At 35.3% G+C, this 20,000-nt stretch overlaps 2 protein-coding genes across 4 annotated transcripts in view; one reads left to right on the top strand and one right to left on the bottom strand.

Moving 5' to 3' along the window:
- Positions 1-3,053: 3,053 nt before the first annotated feature.
- On the top strand, positions 3,054-12,683 carry LOC125027078 (transcription initiation factor TFIID subunit 3-like). Of its 2 annotated transcripts, none has more exons than XM_047615874.1 (13): positions 3,054-3,896; positions 4,976-5,791; positions 5,999-6,122; positions 6,477-6,691; positions 6,835-6,960; positions 7,912-8,029; positions 8,526-8,660; positions 8,819-8,941; positions 9,603-9,751; positions 9,971-10,118; positions 10,735-10,873; positions 10,987-11,161; positions 11,291-12,683. In XM_047615874.1, exons 1-13 carry the CDS (start codon positions 3,068-3,070, stop codon positions 11,413-11,415), a joined length of 3,222 nt encoding a protein of 1,073 aa, XP_047471830.1. In that variant the 5' UTR covers positions 3,054-3,067; the 3' UTR covers positions 11,416-12,683. The 2 variants fall into 2 exon arrangements, with proteins under 2 accessions (XP_047471830.1, XP_047471829.1); XM_047615873.1 differs by having other exon boundaries at positions 5,984-6,122.
- Positions 12,684-17,001: 4,318 nt separating this feature from the next.
- Positions 17,002-20,000, bottom strand: part of LOC125027080 (zinc finger protein 624-like) — a 6,265-nt gene continuing 3,266 nt past the window's right edge. For both annotated transcript variants that reach the window (XM_047615876.1, XM_047615875.1), the window contains exon 2: positions 17,002-19,746. In XM_047615876.1, the coding sequence (XP_047471832.1) occupies positions 17,719-19,722 (2,004 nt within the window). In that variant the 5' untranslated portion in view covers positions 19,723-19,746 and the 3' untranslated portion in view covers positions 17,002-17,718. The remainder of the gene's footprint in view (positions 19,747-20,000) is intronic.

The raw sequence follows: 20,000 nt of genomic DNA, 5'->3' as shown, positions 1-20,000 counted from the left end.
AAACGAGGCTGTTTGGCAATCTCAAAGTTTGCCAATAATCTGTAAATTTTTAGTGTTTCTCGCTCCACAATTCAAAAATCTCTATATTATTAGACAAACTGAGAAGTTATAAGCCTAAATATATATCAAACTATCCCTCAACACATTGCTATTGATATTCTATCAATATCATTGCGTTTGCAATATTGCCAGGCTAATAATTGAACCTTGAATCAGAATTTAGCTAAAAGTGAAATAGTGGCCGGTTAATTTTGGCCAGTAGTGTACTTCCTTTACGTCTTTTGGTAATTATTTACGATATTCTGTACAATAACATTGTGCGCATGTGCGTTTTCACCGGGAGATTTGACAGGCTGTACAGCGCCATATGCTGAGAAATGCTGGTGAGAAATGTTTTGTTTTAAGTGTCGACTCTGGGTCATTTTTAAAGTCATATTGTGGATATACAGGACAAATAGACATTATTCTCAATCAAAGCTTGATATTTGAGCCCAACAAGTGCCCCAAATGCCATAAAAAGTTATTAGAAACCAAGCAATTCTGACCATAGACGGAAGCGCAGAAAAGTTTGGTCTTTTGCTATATACAGGTATGTGGTTTAACCCTGGGGGTCCAGGGGGGCTAGGTAATATATAGATCGTATTTTCCTAAAGTCACGGGGGTCCAGGGAGTGTAGCCCCCTGGCTAAGCGTACATATTACTACTGGGGTCCAGGGGCTGTAGCCCCCTGGTTAGGCGTATATATTATCACGGTTCACTTTCGGCAGTCTTAACACCAAAACAATCTCAAACCCAAATTAGATGTATGCCTTTCAAGAATACTGACTAAACATTCAAGACTAAAGAAATATCTACACAGACTGAATTTAGAAACCAATTCAACCTGCAGATGGTGCATTCATCCAGAACTAACAATTGAGCACTCAACATTACAATTTCCAAGATTCCACTCTGAAAGAACAAAATTATTAGTGGCACTAAAAAAGATAAAAATAACATCCATATATATCTCTACTAAGAAGTACTAATTACTAAGGGACATAAAAATCTTACAAGATCAAGAATAATGAGTATATGAAACAGAGATCAAATTAATACATAACAGAAGAAATCTTCAAACAACAGTGAGAAGATTCCAAGAAACATGATTCAGGGAATATAGACATAAGAAGTCTTAAACCCTATAAAAGAAGAAACAAGGAATAACAATTGCCAGGTTGGATGGTTATGTGAAACTAAAAAAATGCCCCATAAGGTTGCGTGAAACTGATACTGAACCAAGTTAGTTTACTGATTTCTGTTAGAGCTCTGAAGGTACTAAGGACACAACAATCACTAAAATATGGAGTAATCTTCCACAGTACCTACTCATAACTGATCACAACGATTCCGGTATCGATTGATACTTCTCACATATATATGTAGGAATTACTCTGTAAAACACCCCCAAACCCCAGCATTCTTGGCCCCCTATAGCAGGGGAGGGCATGAAAGGGCATGCGGGGTAAATTAATAATAATATAATACCATGATAAAAGATAATACCTCACTATAGGGATGAATACAGGGGGCTGCTGCTTGTTGGTCATGCACTCTACCCTGCCATGAATACATAGAGGATTCTTTATCTTTAATTGCAAGAGTTGGGGGGGGGGGGGGGCAGTTGCAGGGGGCACAGACCCTGAATTAAACAATGTGGTAAATTTGGAAATGACAGCTAACACTAACTTCCAGGTGAAAGCTCTTGTCATATTTTAAACTCAGTAATTAGTTACTGTGAAGGGCATTCATTGTAAATAGGTTGGTTCACCTCCCCCCTTACCCCCCACCTGGTCTACAAAATCTTCACCTCATATATTCCGGATGGAAAGAAGCCTCGGCAAATAACACAATCAGGCACCAATAATTTCTAATATTAACTAATAAATCTCCAATGTTCAGTAAGCAAGTCATCAACTCCTTGTTATCATTGTTGACAGGAATTGTAACCACTATCCGGCAATCTTATCGTTACTGCCACAATATTTTACATGTTAAAGGAAAAACAACACCTTATACACAGTGTAGCCTTGACTGAACTGAACTTGGGTCCAGCTTTTATTGTCATGTGGTAATCTATTACAGCTCTTATTGGGTCAAATAACCTGGTCACTGGTATTGTCACATCACAGTCAAGTGCAATTTCCAATGGCTCATTTGATTTTTCTCACTTACGTCATCCACTACAATTCTCTTTGGTTGTTTTGTTGCTTCCTCTCTTTCTCGTAATTTTTCTTGCTGTTGAAAGGGTACGTGTTATGGAGCGCCTGGAATTTTTTAGTTTTACATCCCGTGTGCTACCCTTATTATATTAGTTTGCAAAGAAAATGCTATGGCAGAAAAGTGTCTTAGAATTTCCCTGGTATCATTCATGCCCTTCCCTGCTGCCGGAGACAAGATTGTCACTAATAGGTGAGGGGTGTCAGCAGCATACTTTTGAGGTATTGAATAATTGAGAGTTTGAGGAATCCATCAATACCAAAATCATTGCATAGACCTGAAAAATTACCAGATATGGCACTGTAACAGCAGTTATAAGCTGAAGCTCTATCTCTTCTCTTGGAACCCTGAAATAACTAATATAAGGAGCAGTATAGGAGGTGGGATCCATGAGAATTCACATTTTTCTTTGCATAATATTGCTTGGTATTGTGGTATAAGGTTAATTTTTAGAAAGTTATGCAACATGTAGTACTATGGTATACATTTACAAGAAAATCTAATGATTCTGTCATAAAGAAAAGACAAATAATACTTATTGTTACATGACATAATCTGTGCAGGCAAAGAATAATGTCAGAAATGAAAAACATATGATGTGACAATTGCTTTTTGCAGAATAACTCATTTATGTACATACACACACACACACACACAGATATATATACACGCACATCCTATGGTCATCTGCATCAGTCTTTCTTTTATTGCATTAAATAATTGCTTACATATTTATTAATTTCATTATGTTTCTCTTTTGTGAAGACTAATGGTAAATTCATATTTACATCTTCAGGAAATACTAAACATGGATGGAGAGGATACCAAGCAATTACATGCCGAGGTAGCAGAGGGAGTCAACCTTGGGGAAAATGAACAGCTGACTACCCGTACTCCTCAGTTGCATGGCACAGATAATATTGTACCACCATCAGGTTTGGATTCTTCATCCAGTACCACAACAACCTCAGAAGGTAGTTTTAGTGGAAGCTGGAACTCTCAACCTGAAATGCCATCAGTGAATGTGGCTATAGATGATGATAAGAAAGGGCCTGAGTCTTGCCCTCCTCAGGGTACATTGGTGTCAAGTAGCATAGATTCCTCCATAAAAGAGACATTCCAACCAGTTGCTGACAAGCTTGCAGCTTTACCCATTCAGCGTTCAAATGAGGGCCTTTCCTCATTGGTGTCTTATTCCTCATCCTCGGCAGAAGCCTCAGCCTCAGAGGACAATGCTCAAGAAGATCTGGATGAAAACAGTCTGCCAGAGTTGCCAGAATCCTACAAAGAAACCCAGCAAGAGGATCCCAAGACTGAAACTGAACCTATTGTGGAGGAAACAAAACCTGTAAAAGAGCTTGAAGAACCAATGGAAGTGGAGCCTCCAGAAGTGCCAGAAATCCAAGAAACTGATTCAGTACCTATTGCTCTTCCTGAAGTGCAGGAGGCAACAGAGGCTGAGGAAGAGGAGACTTCGGAACTAGAAGCCTTAGCTGCAGAAATCCAGCGTCAAGAGGAGCAGGCTGCAATTGAGAAGGAAAGTTCCTTAATACCTGAACTTCCTGATGAACCAGAGTCCATGGAAGTTGGAGAGGACAAGACTTCAGAATTGTCAGAAGTTACCCAAGAGACAAAAGGTATGTTACTTTTCATGATTTTGGCTTATGAGATATCAGTTTCCCTTCAGCTACTAAAAAATCTTTAGATTCACATTTTTATTACTATTGGTGTAATAAAAACAAAGAAATATGTTTTTTCCTTAAAAAAACATTTTAAAGAAAATAGAGCAGATATTACGGAAATGATATCAGTGTAACTGAGAATACATGACCCCTTGGATCCAGTTGCTTCACTGCCTGTAATGCTTGTTTGCCTTGCACAGACTATTATCTGTGGTGCCAGTCATGGTGGGCAGGAATAAGATCCTGATCATGGAAACTGTGTCCTCCCAGGAGCCAGTGCTCTTTCAGTCATGGCTCATGCATGGCACATTCCACACTCACTTATTGATGGAAATTATGCAAAAGTCCTTTCCTAAATGCCCAATAAGTGTAATCACCCTCCAGGAGCATTGTGGATTCATGGAGAGTCATTCCTGTCACCCCTGCCTTCAGCCAAAATTCTCATGATGGCAAGTTCCTGTCACCCCCGGCCCTCAGTCAAGTTTTCCCATGACAGCATGTTCTTGTAACCTGCCCCTCAGATCAATTTTTTTTTGTAAAGGTTAAAAGAATATAGTATGATAAAATTATGATGAAACAGATTTTTTTAAAATATTAAAGAAATAATATATGAATTAGACAATGTTATTCACACATTTCTATTCCTGGTTGGGTTTCTATACAAGGCTATTGATCTTCAGGATGTTTTGAGGGATTTTAAATATTTAGTAGGTTAACAGTAAATAGATGTGGTGTCACCAGACAAAACATTTGATACAGTTTCAGGAAAAAAATAAAGGGGTCTTCTATATAAATACTGTGTTTTTAAATATCAATTTTGACAAGGCAGGAAGTCATTTATTTGTCTTTTTACTATTATCATTTGTTATTTTTTATTATCATAATTTTATTATACTTGTTTATATTTTGTGACCAAAAGTGAAAAGAAGTCTCTTTGAAAACCTCTTTTTATACAGATCAGTGACTGGTTATGGACTTGAACTTTCACATTCCATCCATGATCATTGTATTTATTGCTATGATTATTTTTACAGCCCAGCTTATAGAGCAAGAGCCAACACCAGAACCTGATGAGAAAGAACCAGAGGAAGTCCTTAATGACCCAGCTTTTGATAATGAGGAGAAGGTTATCCCAGTGGAAGAATACCAGGAAGAGATGCCATGCATGGAATCAGAAGATAAAACAGTCATGCATGAAGAGAATGTGAAGTCTCCAGCAGAAGAGGATGGGGAAACATGCACACTAAAACTGAGTAGTGATGAAAGCACAGGATTGACAGAGGCTGAGTTTAAGGAGAAAGCTCAAGAGGAAAAAAAAGATGATCTAGACGGTATGGAATCCTCTGGAAGTGAAACTAATGCCCTGGTAGAGACCAAGGAGACTACTGTTCCAGAAGGGGAGGATGAAAATACCTTTGGAGTCAAATTAAAGAGGGCCCTGGATGAAGAAATTGAAAGTGCTGAAGAACCAGTTAGCAAGAGAGTGTGCATGGAAGAGATGCCAGTGAGCAGTGCTTCCTTTGAGGGAAAGATTCTTGAAAGGCAAAACACACTACCCTTTGAACCTGAAACAGAAGGGGGAGCCACTGTTGAGGACCAGTTAATTGATGATTTGGCATCCGAAGACAAAAAAGATGATACAATACAAAAGAGTGATGAGGAAAGCAGAGATGATATGTCTATTGGAGAGAAAATGAAGGAAATGCAAGAGGAAAAATTGGATAGTAAAGAGAAGATAATGAAAGAAGAAGAGGAGGAGATTGTAACACCATCAACTAGGAGGAAGCGAAAGAAGAAGTCATATGAACGTCCGCGAGGTGAAGGAGGAAAATTCAGGAAAGAGAAACCAGGTATATTTTATTTATGATCTTGTTAAAGATACTGTATATATATGAACCATAATATTTTTACTTTGACTATACTGTTATATCATTGACAGAATATTATTGTGAATAATATTGAAAAATATTGGTAGGTACTAAACTTTTAACATTTCATAATAGTTCACATTGGTTTTTACTTTCACTTAAACATGAAATAAGGTTTATACAAAACAGATCCATCTGTGTTGGATGAGGATACAAGGATGGACAGTAACCTTCCACAGGATGAAGACTCACAGGGATCTATGTCAAAGAGGGAAGTTCGCAGATTCCGCTGTGAAGTCATTGTTCCAGAAAGGTGAGAATTGCTATTATAGTACAGGTATTTTAATGTTGTGGTAATTTATTGCCATTGTTATTGTTGATGATGTCATTGCTATTATTATTACTATTAGTTATTTTTACTGTAAAATCAGAGTTTTTTTTCCTAATGCTTGTTACTGAATTAGGAAATTTTACAGTATATTAGTAGGAAGAAAAAATATTCCTGCCTAAGAAATGGATATTTGGTAAACTAGCCATTTTTCCATCATATTTTCCTTGTTTAGAGTTGTAACATTTTTTACTTTATATTTCAGAGACTTGAGAATATTTTAATGTTCACATAACATTTGGTCCCCTTTGCTTGAAGCTTTCTCTTTTTTTTTTCCAGCACTGAAGCTTTCACAGCAGAAAAGGTTGTAGAGTATGTATGGCCCTTGGAAGGATTAGGTGAACATTATTTTATTCAGGAACAGATTTCCCAGTATTTGGGAATAATGTCCTTCAAGCGCAAATATCCGGACTTGCGCAGGCGACCCATAGACATGCAGGAACGTGATTACCTGAAAGAGAAAGGCCTGGTATCAGAAATGGCTTGTGATTTGGGTAAGTTGTAATGATTGAAATAGCAGTAAGCAGAGAAAATGTTTTGCCTCTTTCCAAGGAAAATTATATTCTGATAGATGTAAAGGGAGCAAGTTTTTTTTAATTGGTCTATCTTTATTTAATTTGCAAATATTCTGTTTCAGGCCTGACTGCAGTAAGGAGTGAAGATGTTTTGGATGTCATGTTTAATGATTTTCCTTCTAAGTTTGATGAATTGCAGCGCCTCTTGCGAGAACGCAAGGAGAATGAGATGAAAGAGAGAGGAAAAGGTCAGTAAAAATCTTAGTTTTTGCTGAATTCCAAATGTTACTTTAAGCTGCTATCCTCAGATATAGGTTGAGTATTATATTTATAAACCATTGAACATCACATTAAGAAGGTAATGATTTATAGAAGGTGTTATTATGTAGTAGAACAAGAAAGAAATCTGGAACCTCTTATCACATTTGAGAGAAAAACTTTGGCCATAACTTTCTATACTTTTCTTTTTATTACAAAATTGGTTTGAAGTTGTGTTAATTTCAATATAAAGGAAATAGACACTATTGATAAACCAACATCTTGTAAACCAACAGAAATCTAAAGGTCAACATATTTTAGAACTAGTGTTCAGGTCCTCAAATTGTGTTTCACAGATATATCTATGCTTGGTTGATATTGTAATTAATTTTGTCTCAGGTCCTATTTCAAATCAGATTATCTTGCATGTTATGTACCTTACCCTGTGGTTCTTAACGTATTTAAGTAATATCCCAGAATTCTGTATCAGCCCTTTTAGGTTACCTACATTCTAAGAAATGTTAGAAGGATAAAGTGAAAAAAGTAGTGATATCCAATTCTAATTAGCACTGACAGTACACATCAGTGATCCTTCAGATATCCTATCATCCAGTTTTGGGGCACTTATGAAGCTATAAGTTCAGCTACTTGAAGGTTTTAGTGGATACAAATAATAATAAATTCTCTTAAATAAGTCCCATATATGTATATTCAACAAGCACCACTTTATTCACACTTGTCCAACTCTACAAGATGTGAATAAATGATGAATGCATATATTTTTAGTCTCTTAATACTGTTTTTTTTTTTTTTTTATAAGTCAGCAAAAAAATAATATAAACTAGGATTTTTTTGTGGGTATTGGTTTGTTACTTTAACCTGTTCATGACAAAGCTTTTCACAGACAGTACAGATTTAAGTAACTACTGTTTCTCTTTCAGTAAACTACTCCATGGCCAACATAGACAAATCTAAAATGCAGGAGTATGGAAGGAAAGCAGCTGCTGATGCTGCTAGATGGAATGCAGCATTCAACAAAGAGAAGAGAGATGAACGCAGGTATATGCTAAACTGTGTAAAATTCAGTCTGTAAATGAAAGATGTTGAACTGAATTGGATATAGCCCTGCTCCATTGTTATGAAACTGTATCATTGTATAGCTTGTAATCTTTTTATAATAAGGTGGCCTTCCACTAGCCTTCTTTGACTCTAGGACCTAACTCAAATCTGGGATTACTGCCATTTTGGCCAAGCCAAGGTATGCAACTGGAGAACTAAGGGAGTTCATTTATTAGCCAGGTCCAACACCATTTTTTCCAAAGGCAGTGGTTTTCTATATCTTATGATTATCTTAGAGGTTTTTAAAATATTGTGTAGTTCAAACAACTGGTTTGAAATCAGCCAAGACTTGCCAAGCCCAGGGTTGAGCCTGGCTGGTGGAACCTAGGCTTCAAGGAATATAGTACAGAAACTTGATTACAGAAAATAATGAGTACCAGGCATTCAGTCACTTTATTTCAGAAATTTACCTAAACATTGTATTCTCCCATTCCAGATATAGCTTTGACCTTCAGACATTCTCTCTGCAAAAGCCATCCAGCAAGGGAAAGAAGCTTCCACCTGAGTATACCAAAATTGGACCTTATCCTGTAGCTGTTTTACCTGGACAGTTCACAGATTACTATAGAGAGTAAGTAGTTACATGTAATAGTATAGATCTTTTTGTATAGATGTATTTATTTAACATTTTTTATTACTGCTGATGAATTAAGTTGTAAGTGGAAGAGCAAAAAGTATAGTTGGTTATATTCAAGTATTCTCTATTTTACTGATGTTAAAAATCCACAGGTACACCTCAGCAGCACTGAGTTCTTTGCCCTTGAACTCAGTCATGGCACCTCCCATTACACGCGATCCCTTGGGCTCTGATGGGGCTGGGTCAGACTCGGAAGAGGAAGCTTCTGTACCGACGTGAGGATTATTGTTGTTATTTACCAAATTATTTATTTTTTATTTTCTTATTTACCCTTAATATTATTATATATATATATTATTTATATATATATAAATATTATATATATATATAAATATTATATATATAATATATATATATATTATATATATATATATTATATATATATATATATATATATATATATATATATATATATATATATAATATATATATATTTTTTTTTTTTTTTTTTTTTTTTTTTTTTTTTTTTTATTGGGTTGAATTACTTTTATTTTCTTGGAAAAGCATGTTTTCAATCTTGGCAACATTTGTAGCAACAGCATTTTTATATATCATTTTATCTATGAAACATAGGCAAAATATTTCATTGTGTGTGGGGAAGGGGGTGATTATTTATTTTATTCTGGAACAATTTACTTTCTTTCTTTATTTGTTTGTTTATACTATTGTTGTGGCTTTGTTGTAAGCATTTTATGAGAAAACCTGGAAATGTTATATTTAATGGTTGTTCTAGTTTAGGCATCAGGTTGAGGAAATTGTTAAAAATATTAGTTACATAGCTTCTCTAATATATTATAATCATGACTATAGATTATGTATTATGTACCACAATATACAGAAATCACTTGTATAACTCCTATTTCAATGGTCACACAGACAAGGCACAGATGAACCCGACAATGCTGACATTAAGGACGAAAAGGGTGAAGGGTTGCCTCGTTGCAAGGTCTGTAGTGGTACAAAGAATCGCAACAAAGGAGGAAAGCCAGAACCACTTATTATATGTGGCTCCTGTAGATCTGCAAGTAAGTAGATATTTCAGTGATGCTGTTAGAAATAGAGTAGTATGAAAGTAGTGTAAAGATACATAGCTCAAGTATTGTTTCTTTACTGTGACACATTTTAAATACCTATCAACTAATTAATGGAGCTCATAATGCTAAAAATACCTTCTTTTATGAAATTAAAATGTCAAATATATAATTACCAATATTGTACATACTAAAGATTTATTCATTTTTCAGGCCATCCAACATGCATTGATCTTACCTTAGCAATGGTACCAAAAATTGAATCCTATAACTGGCAGTGCATGGATTGCAAAAATTGTGTTCTCTGTAGTGATCCAGATGATGAAGAGAAGATGATTTTCTGCGACATGTGTGACCGTGGGTAAGTAAAGCATTTGAAAATAGGTCAGTTTGTTAAACATGTAGGTAGAAATTAAAATGTAATTTATTAGTCTGCAGTCATGAAGTGCAAATTCAAAAAATGGGTTTGAGTAGTAAAACAAAATACAAAATAAGTTTTAAAATGTCAAAAGACCAGGGAAGAAGTGTTACCTTCTCCTAGAAATATAATTTAACTTTATTTTTTAAGAATATATTCCAGGTATTCAGTTTATATATATATTTATATATTATATATATATAAATATATATATATATATATATATATATATATATATATATAATATTTATATTTTGTAAATCTCATTACCATAACTACTAAAGATGTTGTATTTTGTTTATTTGTAGTTTAGTACATATACAGGATTCTTATGATGATTAGTCTTTTATCTCATTAGACAAGATGTACCATTTCAGTTATCTATGCGCATGAAACAGAAATTACCATTATTTCTATGCAACTAATTTGATATTAAGTTATTAACTTTACTACAATCAAAGTACAACAATATTTGGAAATGAAAAAAGCAGCCAGACCAGTTTATTTTCTTCATTGGTTAATTAGTTGTGGAATAATAATTGTGTACATTTCATTCCAGATACCACATATACTGTGTAGGCCTACGTCGTGTACCAAATGGACGTTGGCACTGCAAAGAGTGTGCCATTTGTTCATCCTGTGGATCAAAGACACCAGCTGGTAATGAGCATGCTAAAAATGCTGAGTGGCAGCATGAGGTAAGTTCTTTTATTTTAAAGAATTTCTTTGAAAAATTCATCATGTCAAAGTAAGCATTCCTGGTTTGTTACTGTATAAAATCACTTCTAATTGACGCCTTTTTGCATTTCAGTTTAAAAAGGACAAAGATAATAAACAACTGAAATATGCTACAACACTGTGTGTTCCTTGTGATAAGTACTGGAAAAGACGTCAGTTCTGTTATGTGTGCCTAAAGGTGTACAGAAGCATACCCGAAGATGGTATGGTACGCTGCTCAAACTGCCCAAAGTATATTCATCGTGAAGGTATGATAACCTCTATATTTGAGTATTAATGTCATTGTAGAATATCTTGCTTTTGATATTTTATTGATCAAACATTAGATCATTCCTTCTGCAGTGTATTCTAATTTAACACTTGCCTTGATATTTCAGGCTGCTCTACAATGTATGAAAATGAACGCTTTTGCAACAACTGCTTTAAGATGCGTAATACAACAGCACTGAATCACTCAAGAATCATTGCTGCTGCTAAAAAAAAGATGGCATCAGGATATTAGAAGAAAGGGATTTTTTTGGTATACATTTCCAAGTGTTATTCATAATTGTGTGTTTGTGAATACAAGAAACTCAAATGCTATATGTACTATCATTTGTGAATTTAATGACCAATGACTTAAAATTGCTCTGAATTTTATTATATTGTAATTGTGAAGAGATGAACAAGAATTTCCATATGCTTCCCTTATAGTGTTATGAATATATTGAGTGGTGTGGCTAGACATTTAGGGGCTCAGGGGATAGGGCTCTTAAGGAGCTCCCTGTATTTCTTAGCTATGACAAGAAATATACCTGACAAAATAAAAACATTAAGATTAAAAAATTACCAGGTATCATTTGGGTGCTTCCCTCCCCCATAATGGGCCCAGGGGGTGAACCCCCCACAGCTATACCACTAAATATATTATTTGATGTGCAGTACTAACAAGATTTCTTCTGTTGGTGTAAAGTAAATAAGGTAGGCATGATTATAGCTTCCATGTAAGAATTAATATTTTACAATCTGTTTCGACCAGGGATTCTCAGTCTTTTCAGTTGATCCCATAATGAAATTTAAAATTTTTCATTGACCCCCAGTCAGAATTTAAAAGAAAATTACAAGTTATACATCATATTTTGTGAAATGAATGTATATTATTACAAAACTAAATAAGGAACTCTTATTCTAATGTTGTAGCAGTGTGAAAGGTACAAGATATACAGAATGTGGATGGGAAAAGTAAAAGTTACTTTAAGTAGATAATCTTTTTAGCAACAATAGATGATTCTAGCCTTTTTACAAGTCCTGGCCTCGCTACTCTTCGACCCTCTTTGGACCCCCTAGCCATTAGTTCATGCCTACTTGGTTAGTCATGCACCCCTTGGATGGTGCCACAAATCCCTGGGGGTCAAGCATTAACCATTTTGAGAACACCTGGTAACCTTTCAAAGTCGGACTCAGTGCATGAATATTAGTTATGTTACTTCAGCTGAAATTTTATAGTAGTGTAGGGTACCACATGTTGATGGAAAGAGTAAATGAGTATATAAGAGGATCAATTTTATACATTATATTTTGCTCTTCTGAGTAATGTAGAAAGTAGGCAAATTTTGTAACTTCTATTAGTTTAGAGGAAAGGCAATATTGATGTAACATTTTAACTTACAGAGGTGATTTTATGTTTCTATATATTTTTTTATCCAGTGAAAAATACATGTGTGGTATTTTTTTTCAGTTTAGTCAGTCTGATGCATTGTAAGAAAAAAATGATTAAATTATTTATCTCTACTGATTTTGGTATTTATTAAGCATTGCAAACCAGCCATATAAAACAAGACAGTGCCATTTTCCTGGATCAGTGATACAACTTTTCACTTATTGCTGTGAAATAAATGCAATGTTCACTGTGATTTGATTTGATTAATTGTGTTTATGGGGCTTAGGAGATGGAGCCCACTGCCAGGGATCAGCTCTACCTTGGACCTCAGTCCTTAACTCTACTAATTTTGTATGGTCTTTTCCCCTTCCCCCCCTTTTTTTTTCATTCTCTTTAACCCCTTCTACTATCCACTTCCTAAGGTCTGAGAACATTGTTGAAAGGATGAAATGCTGACTTTGTGCCAGTCATGAATGGCCTAGGGGAGCCATGGGTATGGTATTCCCATTTAGTTGTCTAGCCCTTAACCCTCAAGGGATGCCTTAGGGATGGACCATTTATCTCCTCAACATACTCCAGAATTCACATGACCAGTAATTAATTTTTTTGTACCCGTATAAGGGGCTATTTGGCTTGCTCTATTATCAACTAGCCCCACTGATTTTAATTTCCATGGTTCCCTGACCCTAAGCTCTCCATTGACCACTCTGATTCTGAAAACTACTACCCCCTCCTCAATGCCTACTGTCACCTCAGCCCAGTCCAAATCATTCACCCAGGTCATTACTCAACTTCAGGAAACATTCCTCCTCTCCCAGCATCCTCTACTTCATTGTCTACCCCTTCCTCCCTTAATGGTACTCAGCAGCCTTATTATCTATCTCTCTGCAGTACTACTTCACTCACCGCCACTCCCTAATCTACAAGGCCCTGTCCTTCTACTACCTGCCTCTACAATTCTTTTGAGTACTCTTTATCCCAGCAAAATGGAATCAATTTTTTTGTGATCTCCTCTACAGCCCCTTACTCTGACAACATTCTCCTCTTCCAACAATGCCTCCCAAAATAAGTAGGCAAAGTTTTCTTCTGTAGCCCCACCTTGTTACAATTACATCTGAATTCAAACTTACCTTCACTCTACGGAAGGCCAGACTGGAAGCACTGCAACAAGGTTTTTCTTTTACTCCCTACAGTGCTGCCCTTCACTCCCTTCCTCCCAAGATGTTTCTACATGCCCCTTGTATCTATTCCTCCTCCATCTTATGCTTCCACTTCTATCCTACTCCTCTCCCAATCAAATTCTTTTGCAATTCTAAATCCAGACACCCCAATCTCTACCACTGCCTGACACCTACCCCTCTCCCTCCTCACTCTACCTATAGCAGACAATCTAAATGTTCCACCCCATCTTCTCCTACCACACTCTCTCCTCCACCTACCTCTTGCTCTACCCCTCTTCCCCTCATAAGAAAATCTCTGTTTCTCATACCCCCCAACCAAATCCACGTCAGAAACTCTTGAGCATTCAAAACTAGCAAATCATGCCTACACCTCATCCATCTTCCAATCTCTGCGCCCATTTCCTCTACACTCGAAGTAACTGCTGACATCCATCCTCCTCCTATTCTAAAAAGCGATATGATCTTTGATGTCTAGTACATTTATTTTGCTTTGTAAACATTAACCATTACACATATATGGCTCCAAAAGTTGTTAGTCACTATTACTGCCAATCTCACTTGTTGAACCATTAAACCTCTATTTTTTTTAGATATTTTTTTATTGGTATTAATTTTTAATAACATTATAATAATCATGACATCAGTACTGATAGTATTAAAAAAAAAAAAAAAAGATATTTCCAGAAAATTTAAGGTATTGGGAAATCGGGTAAGGTTAAGTAGGGCATACTGAGGACTTGTAGAGCCGTCTGTGTAGCAAAATTCACAGAGACCAAGTGGACAGTAAGTGTACCAGCAGTCAATGGGTTGGAAAAAATATTTGTTATGGGAGAGCCAGTATATATAATATTGACTATCATGGCAGTTATCCCAAACAATTCTGAGAAGCAAATTCTGCAAAGGGTGGTATTGATTTTGGATTTCCTTTTTTATATATCTTTTGTGAATAAAAGCTAATAATGTTCTAGGTGATTATTTCAGAAATGAGGATCCCCCTCCCTTTTTTCAGTAATGCTATCCAAGGGTGTTTTGCTTTATATTAACCCAATGACACCAGGAGTGCATATACAGATGATCTGGCTACACAAACGGGTCTAAAGTGCTTAGTTACCAAAGAGTCATTTCCATACCTATCACTTGTTGAACCAATTTATTGATTTTGTTTTATTCTATTATTATTACTACTAGTATTGCTAATGTCACAAAAATTAAAATATAAATCATAATAATAATGTTACTAACAATAATAGTTTTATATATATATATATATTTTTTTTTTTTTTTTTCTGAGAATTATTTTTCATTTTATTACTATTATTTTTGTTAATAGCTTAAATATTAATGAGGTCAGTAACAGTAATAAGGGTAATGCTAATAAAAGTATTAGAAATTAAAATCTTGAAACCAAGAATGGAAAGGTCTAGGCAAGGGTTTTCTTATGGTTAATAAAAGTTACCAATTTCAGCAGTGTTAAAAAAATAAACTGAAAAAAAAAATTAAAGACATAATTTCTTTTTCCACATGGTAGAAATTTTCAGTCTCACAGTTTTTACCTATTCTCTAAAAGTGTTTTTTTACCTCTATAAAGGGTATCTCATTATGTATGAAAAATTGCAAGTGAAAATCCATTTTGGGGGAATTTTAAGAGTGACAAAATACATTAATATTTCTTCTCATTCCTGAACTTGCAATAATTTGAAAACAATTTTTTTTTTCTTAAACACAAAAAGAAGTCAAATTCAAATGGTTCTATGATCTTCCATTTTTTTTTATTTTTTTTTTTTACAGTAATGTGCTAAAAACTGTAGAACAAGGAATTTTTATAAGTAGCAACTATGAAAAGAAAAGAAAAAATATAAAAATTTGCTATCTCAACCTCACTCAGTACACTAAAATCATGAAATTCTGTAAGGCCATAATGATGATGATGATATAAATGCAGGAGACATGATCTTATAGCTACCCCAATCCTCTGCTTGTTGTTGTTGAGGGGCTTAGGAGACAACGACAGGCCCAATGTAGTGGATCACTCCTTGCCTCGTCAAATGTTGCATGGTCTTTTCTTCCCTCCCTTCCCTTGTCCTCTTCTGCACACTTATCCTAATCATTAACTCATTTTATCTTTTTTGCCACAATGCTCCTCCCACAAGCCCCACCCTATCACTGTATTTTGAGCAAACCACTAATGACCTTGTGTGCTGTGAGGTGCAGCAGTAGCAATCTTGTTGACCTACATTCAAATCCCTTGCTGCTAGTGGGTGATATCCTTGGCCATTCCTTGCCATAGGGGGTAATTACGAAGCAAAATAATACAGACAGCATATCACACCAAGAATATCCATTGTAACAAATGGAATGAATTTAAATCATATTAATTATGTTATATTATATTAGATGTAACATGGAAGAAAAATTTAAATAAATAGATTGATCTTCTAGTATTATCAACTGATGTTTTATGAAAGGGTTGCTTATCACAACTAAAACAAAATAAATGGATTTAGTTGTATATTTACTCAATAGTAAATGAATCTAATGAGCAGACACAGATCTAATATTACAGATATCACATTTACAACAATTAAAAGGGAAAATCTCTCTATACATGATTGGAAAGGCACTCTTGAGAACATCTGTAAAAAGCATTATCACAGACACATTAGTTATCAAACATTCAAATACATCAAAACAAGACTGAAATTACAGAAGAGAGGCATCCAATACAGCAAAAATTTTATAACTTAACTTCCACTTTCTCCATTCATTACTGATAACTTTTTCCTGATTTAGTACAACTGCTGTTTTCTGCTGATCCATTTTCAAAGAATAAACTTAAAAAAATAATTATATCATAGAAAGAAAAAAGAAAAAAGGAAAGGAAAGGGAAAGGGAAATAAAATAAAATAATAAAGAAAAGAAAGAAAAGAAAAGAAAAGAAAAGAAAAGAAAAGAAAAGAAAAGAAAAGAAAAGAAAAGAAAAGAAAAGAAAAGAAATGAAAAGAAAAGAAAAGAAAAGAAAAACATATGGCCTGCACATCAAAAGAACTAGATGAAATGGAATGCTCACATTCTGAAGATACTAAAGGAAAATCTATTTGATTAATGAAAAGGGAAGCTTCACTGGAAGTAGAAACAATTATAGCAACTGACAAAAAGCAACTATCTAGCAATATTAATACTAGACCATAAGCCAGTTATTTCTTTAACAACGTTGATTTAATTTACAAGAAAATGTGAGCACAATCAGGAAATAAAGAAAACAATCCTATATCATTATAGATACATCAATAAATAAGGATTTATTTCTTAATTACAAACTTGCATACTTTAAATATAAATAAATGTTTCCCTTAACAATAAAAACATTGACATCACTGGGTAACAGAGGTAGTAACATGTATAAAGTCATTAATCTTATGATGATGAGAGGAGAAACTTATCTTACCATTCTGATTTCAAACTCAATTTCCTCTTCTGACTGATTGGTTGGATAAGCTAACTCCCACAGTTGTCTAAAAATGGGAATTTGCTCATTGGGGGTTATGAGTTCTATAACTTTTTCATATGGTAGAACAAGTGCTGCCTCTGCCTTTATCGGTGGGATTGTGGTCAGTTGTTACACGTGCACGCACCATTTCAAACAACTTTCCCCAGTCTGCCGTACTTGCAGGCAGCACTACTTGCAAGGTCTGGGAATCCTCATCTGTTTCTGTGTCATCCTCATGGTTTCTCAAATCATCACTCTTGCAGTTAATATGTTCAACTCTATTACCTTCAAATATAGTTAGACCATCAAGATTATTCACCACAGGTCCTGTTAGCACCTCCTGGCCCATGTCAAACTGGCCATCTAAAACCATTTCTACTTGAGTGGTAAATAACTCATCACTCTCTAAAAGGTTGTTGGCAACATTAGCAGCTGCAATCTGGTCCTCATCATATTCATTAAGAATAGGGAGCTCATCTGGTTCTTGTTTAAATCTCTTTACTGAATCCATTTTTGTGGTGCGGGTTGTTGAACGGTATTCTTTTCCTGCAAGTCGTGCAAACTTTTCAAGTTTCTGTCGATGCATAAGTTTGTCATTCCCTTTAAGTCTTGGAACTGGTTCTGTCGGTTTCTTTTATTTCTCTGTAAAATATGATCCAAGATTTCTGTCTTCTCTTCTTGGCCATTCTCATCAACATGTGAATGTTCGTAATAATACACAACACTAATTTTCCCTGTGAAATCACATGTCTCTTTGTCAAAGTCTTGGTATACCTTCATCCTTGCAAAACAAAGGCAGGGCTGAATCTTGTGTATCCAATTATGCTTGTCTGAATACTCTTGCTTGGCTGCTTTTCTTGCTGCAGCTGTGCGAAGATGATGAAATCTATGGCACACTAATAACCTCTCTGTTCTATGAGACTTTCTTCTTCTGACATCACATGTGAACCTTACTTTATATTTCTCTTCTTCCCCCACTAACCACTGAGTAAAAGCTCTCTCATCCTTAAATTCTAAATTTTTGCTGGCCATAGAAAATTTATGAGCTATCTGCCAATGTCTCTGTAATTCAGTAAGTTTGAAGAATGAAGAATCACACCTTTGAAAATGACAAGAAAACATTCTTGTTAACTTGAACTTCTTGTTTTTGCATTCCTTGTTTCTAACATGTGTTTGATAGCCTAACTCTGACAGAAAGTTGCGCCTACATAATTTGCACTTATACTCAAATTTTCCCTTCTCAATTTTTAAGTCAACACCATTTTTTTTGCGTTTTCCAACTGTAACAAGCTCCCAGTCCTCATCAACATCATCTGCAACTAATCTATCATCATCAGAATCTATGGGTTCTTTTTTGATATATGGAGTTTCTTCCTTTTCATTTCTATTATGACTGTTTCTAATATGCATTGAAAGTTCTTTTTTCTTCAGAAACTGCTGTTGACAAATCTGACATGTGAATTCTCTCTCAGAATCTTGCTTTTTAATGTTACTATTTGAGAAGAATACCAGGGTTTCTTTTTGCCCTAAGACATTTTGAAATTCATTTTTGGTAGACTGAATGCTGCTTTGTGTAGTTTCTAATAATGTGCCATCTTCTGCCACATAAAGGACTGCCTCACCATTCCCATTAATCCCAGTCTCTAATGCCCTACATTCTTCTACTGTGATTGTTGGTGGATCCTTTTCTAATCCCTGGTCTCCAGATAGGGAACAATCTGCAGTAACACTCTCTGGGAATCCTGGTGTTTCCTCCATACCTTTTGTTGGAGTTATAAGAAGAGAAAGGTCTTGTAGTCCCTCTGTCTTACCAACATGAGGTTTCATTGTAACAGTTACTAATGGCTGTTGCATTGACTTTTGTGGGGTTGTGACAGCTGGTAACTCAATCTGAGGTGTGTCAGGGAACACTGGACTGTTTGTGGGAGAACTGCTTCTGATAACCATTATACCCTCCCCACTGTGGTGTTTCTGGACATGTTTTGCCAACTGGTCTTGATTTTTGAAAATAGCTCCACAATCTTCACCTGGGCACTCATAAAAAGCATCCATGCTCTCCACTGGTTTAGGACTACTTTCTAAAACATGACTGTGTTCAGATATTGCATCATTCTTATACCTTTGCTCACAGAATGCAAGGTGAATGGCTGCTCCCCGCTTGTCCTTGCATTTCTGACCACAGTACTGGCAACTGACTGGCTGTTTCTTATTGCTTCCTGTGCTGCACTGATGGCCCTGTAAACTGGCACGAGTAGCAAACTGTTCCCCACACTCGGAACATGGTAATGGCTGCCTTGTGCTAGTGATAAATGCAGATTCTTCTTCCTTAACAGATACTTCTCTAGGTTCCTCTTCATCTTCCTCAGCTGCAATGCGCTTAATGGCTTCAGTGACCTTTGACCTCCTTGACCTCTGCTTGGCTACACTGTGAGCATCACCAAAATGAAGAACCAATTTCTGCTTAGAGGAAAAAGTTGCATGGCAAAGGGCACACTTTACCATTACTTTTTTTCTGGAAAATCAAACCTGTAAAAAAGAAAAGAAATATGTATGTAAAACAAACAAACATAAAACCTTTATAGGGAATATTAAAAAACTATGGTAAAAAAGTTCAATTACTTCTTCCATTACAATAAAGAACAGTCTTTCAAAACACTGATCTGCAATATCTGTAACTATATCTATTTTCCTAAATTTATAATATATATTTATATATCAATCTTTATCTATCTATACATACATATATATATATATATATATATATATATATAAAATGTATA

Source organism: Penaeus chinensis, chromosome 7 (genome assembly GCF_019202785.1).
Source record: "Penaeus chinensis breed Huanghai No. 1 chromosome 7, ASM1920278v2, whole genome shotgun sequence".
Classification (NCBI taxonomy): Eukaryota; Metazoa; Arthropoda; class Malacostraca; order Decapoda; family Penaeidae; genus Penaeus; species Penaeus chinensis.
The sequence above is the reverse complement of the archived record's forward strand: the minus strand, read 5'-3'. Positions and strand labels throughout refer to the sequence as shown.

Coding starts and splice junctions, on each gene's coding strand:
- LOC125027078 (XM_047615873.1), top strand. CDS start 3,068: ATGGATGGAGAGGATACCAAGCAATTACATGCCGAGGTAGCAGAGGGA. Junction 6,123..6,476: donor GAAGTCATTGTTCCAGAAAG/GTGAGAATTGCT, acceptor TTTTTTTTCCAG/CACTGAAGCTTTCACAGCAG. Junction 8,030..8,525: donor GAGAAGAGAGATGAACGCAG/GTATATGCTAAA, acceptor CTCCCATTCCAG/ATATAGCTTTGACCTTCAGA.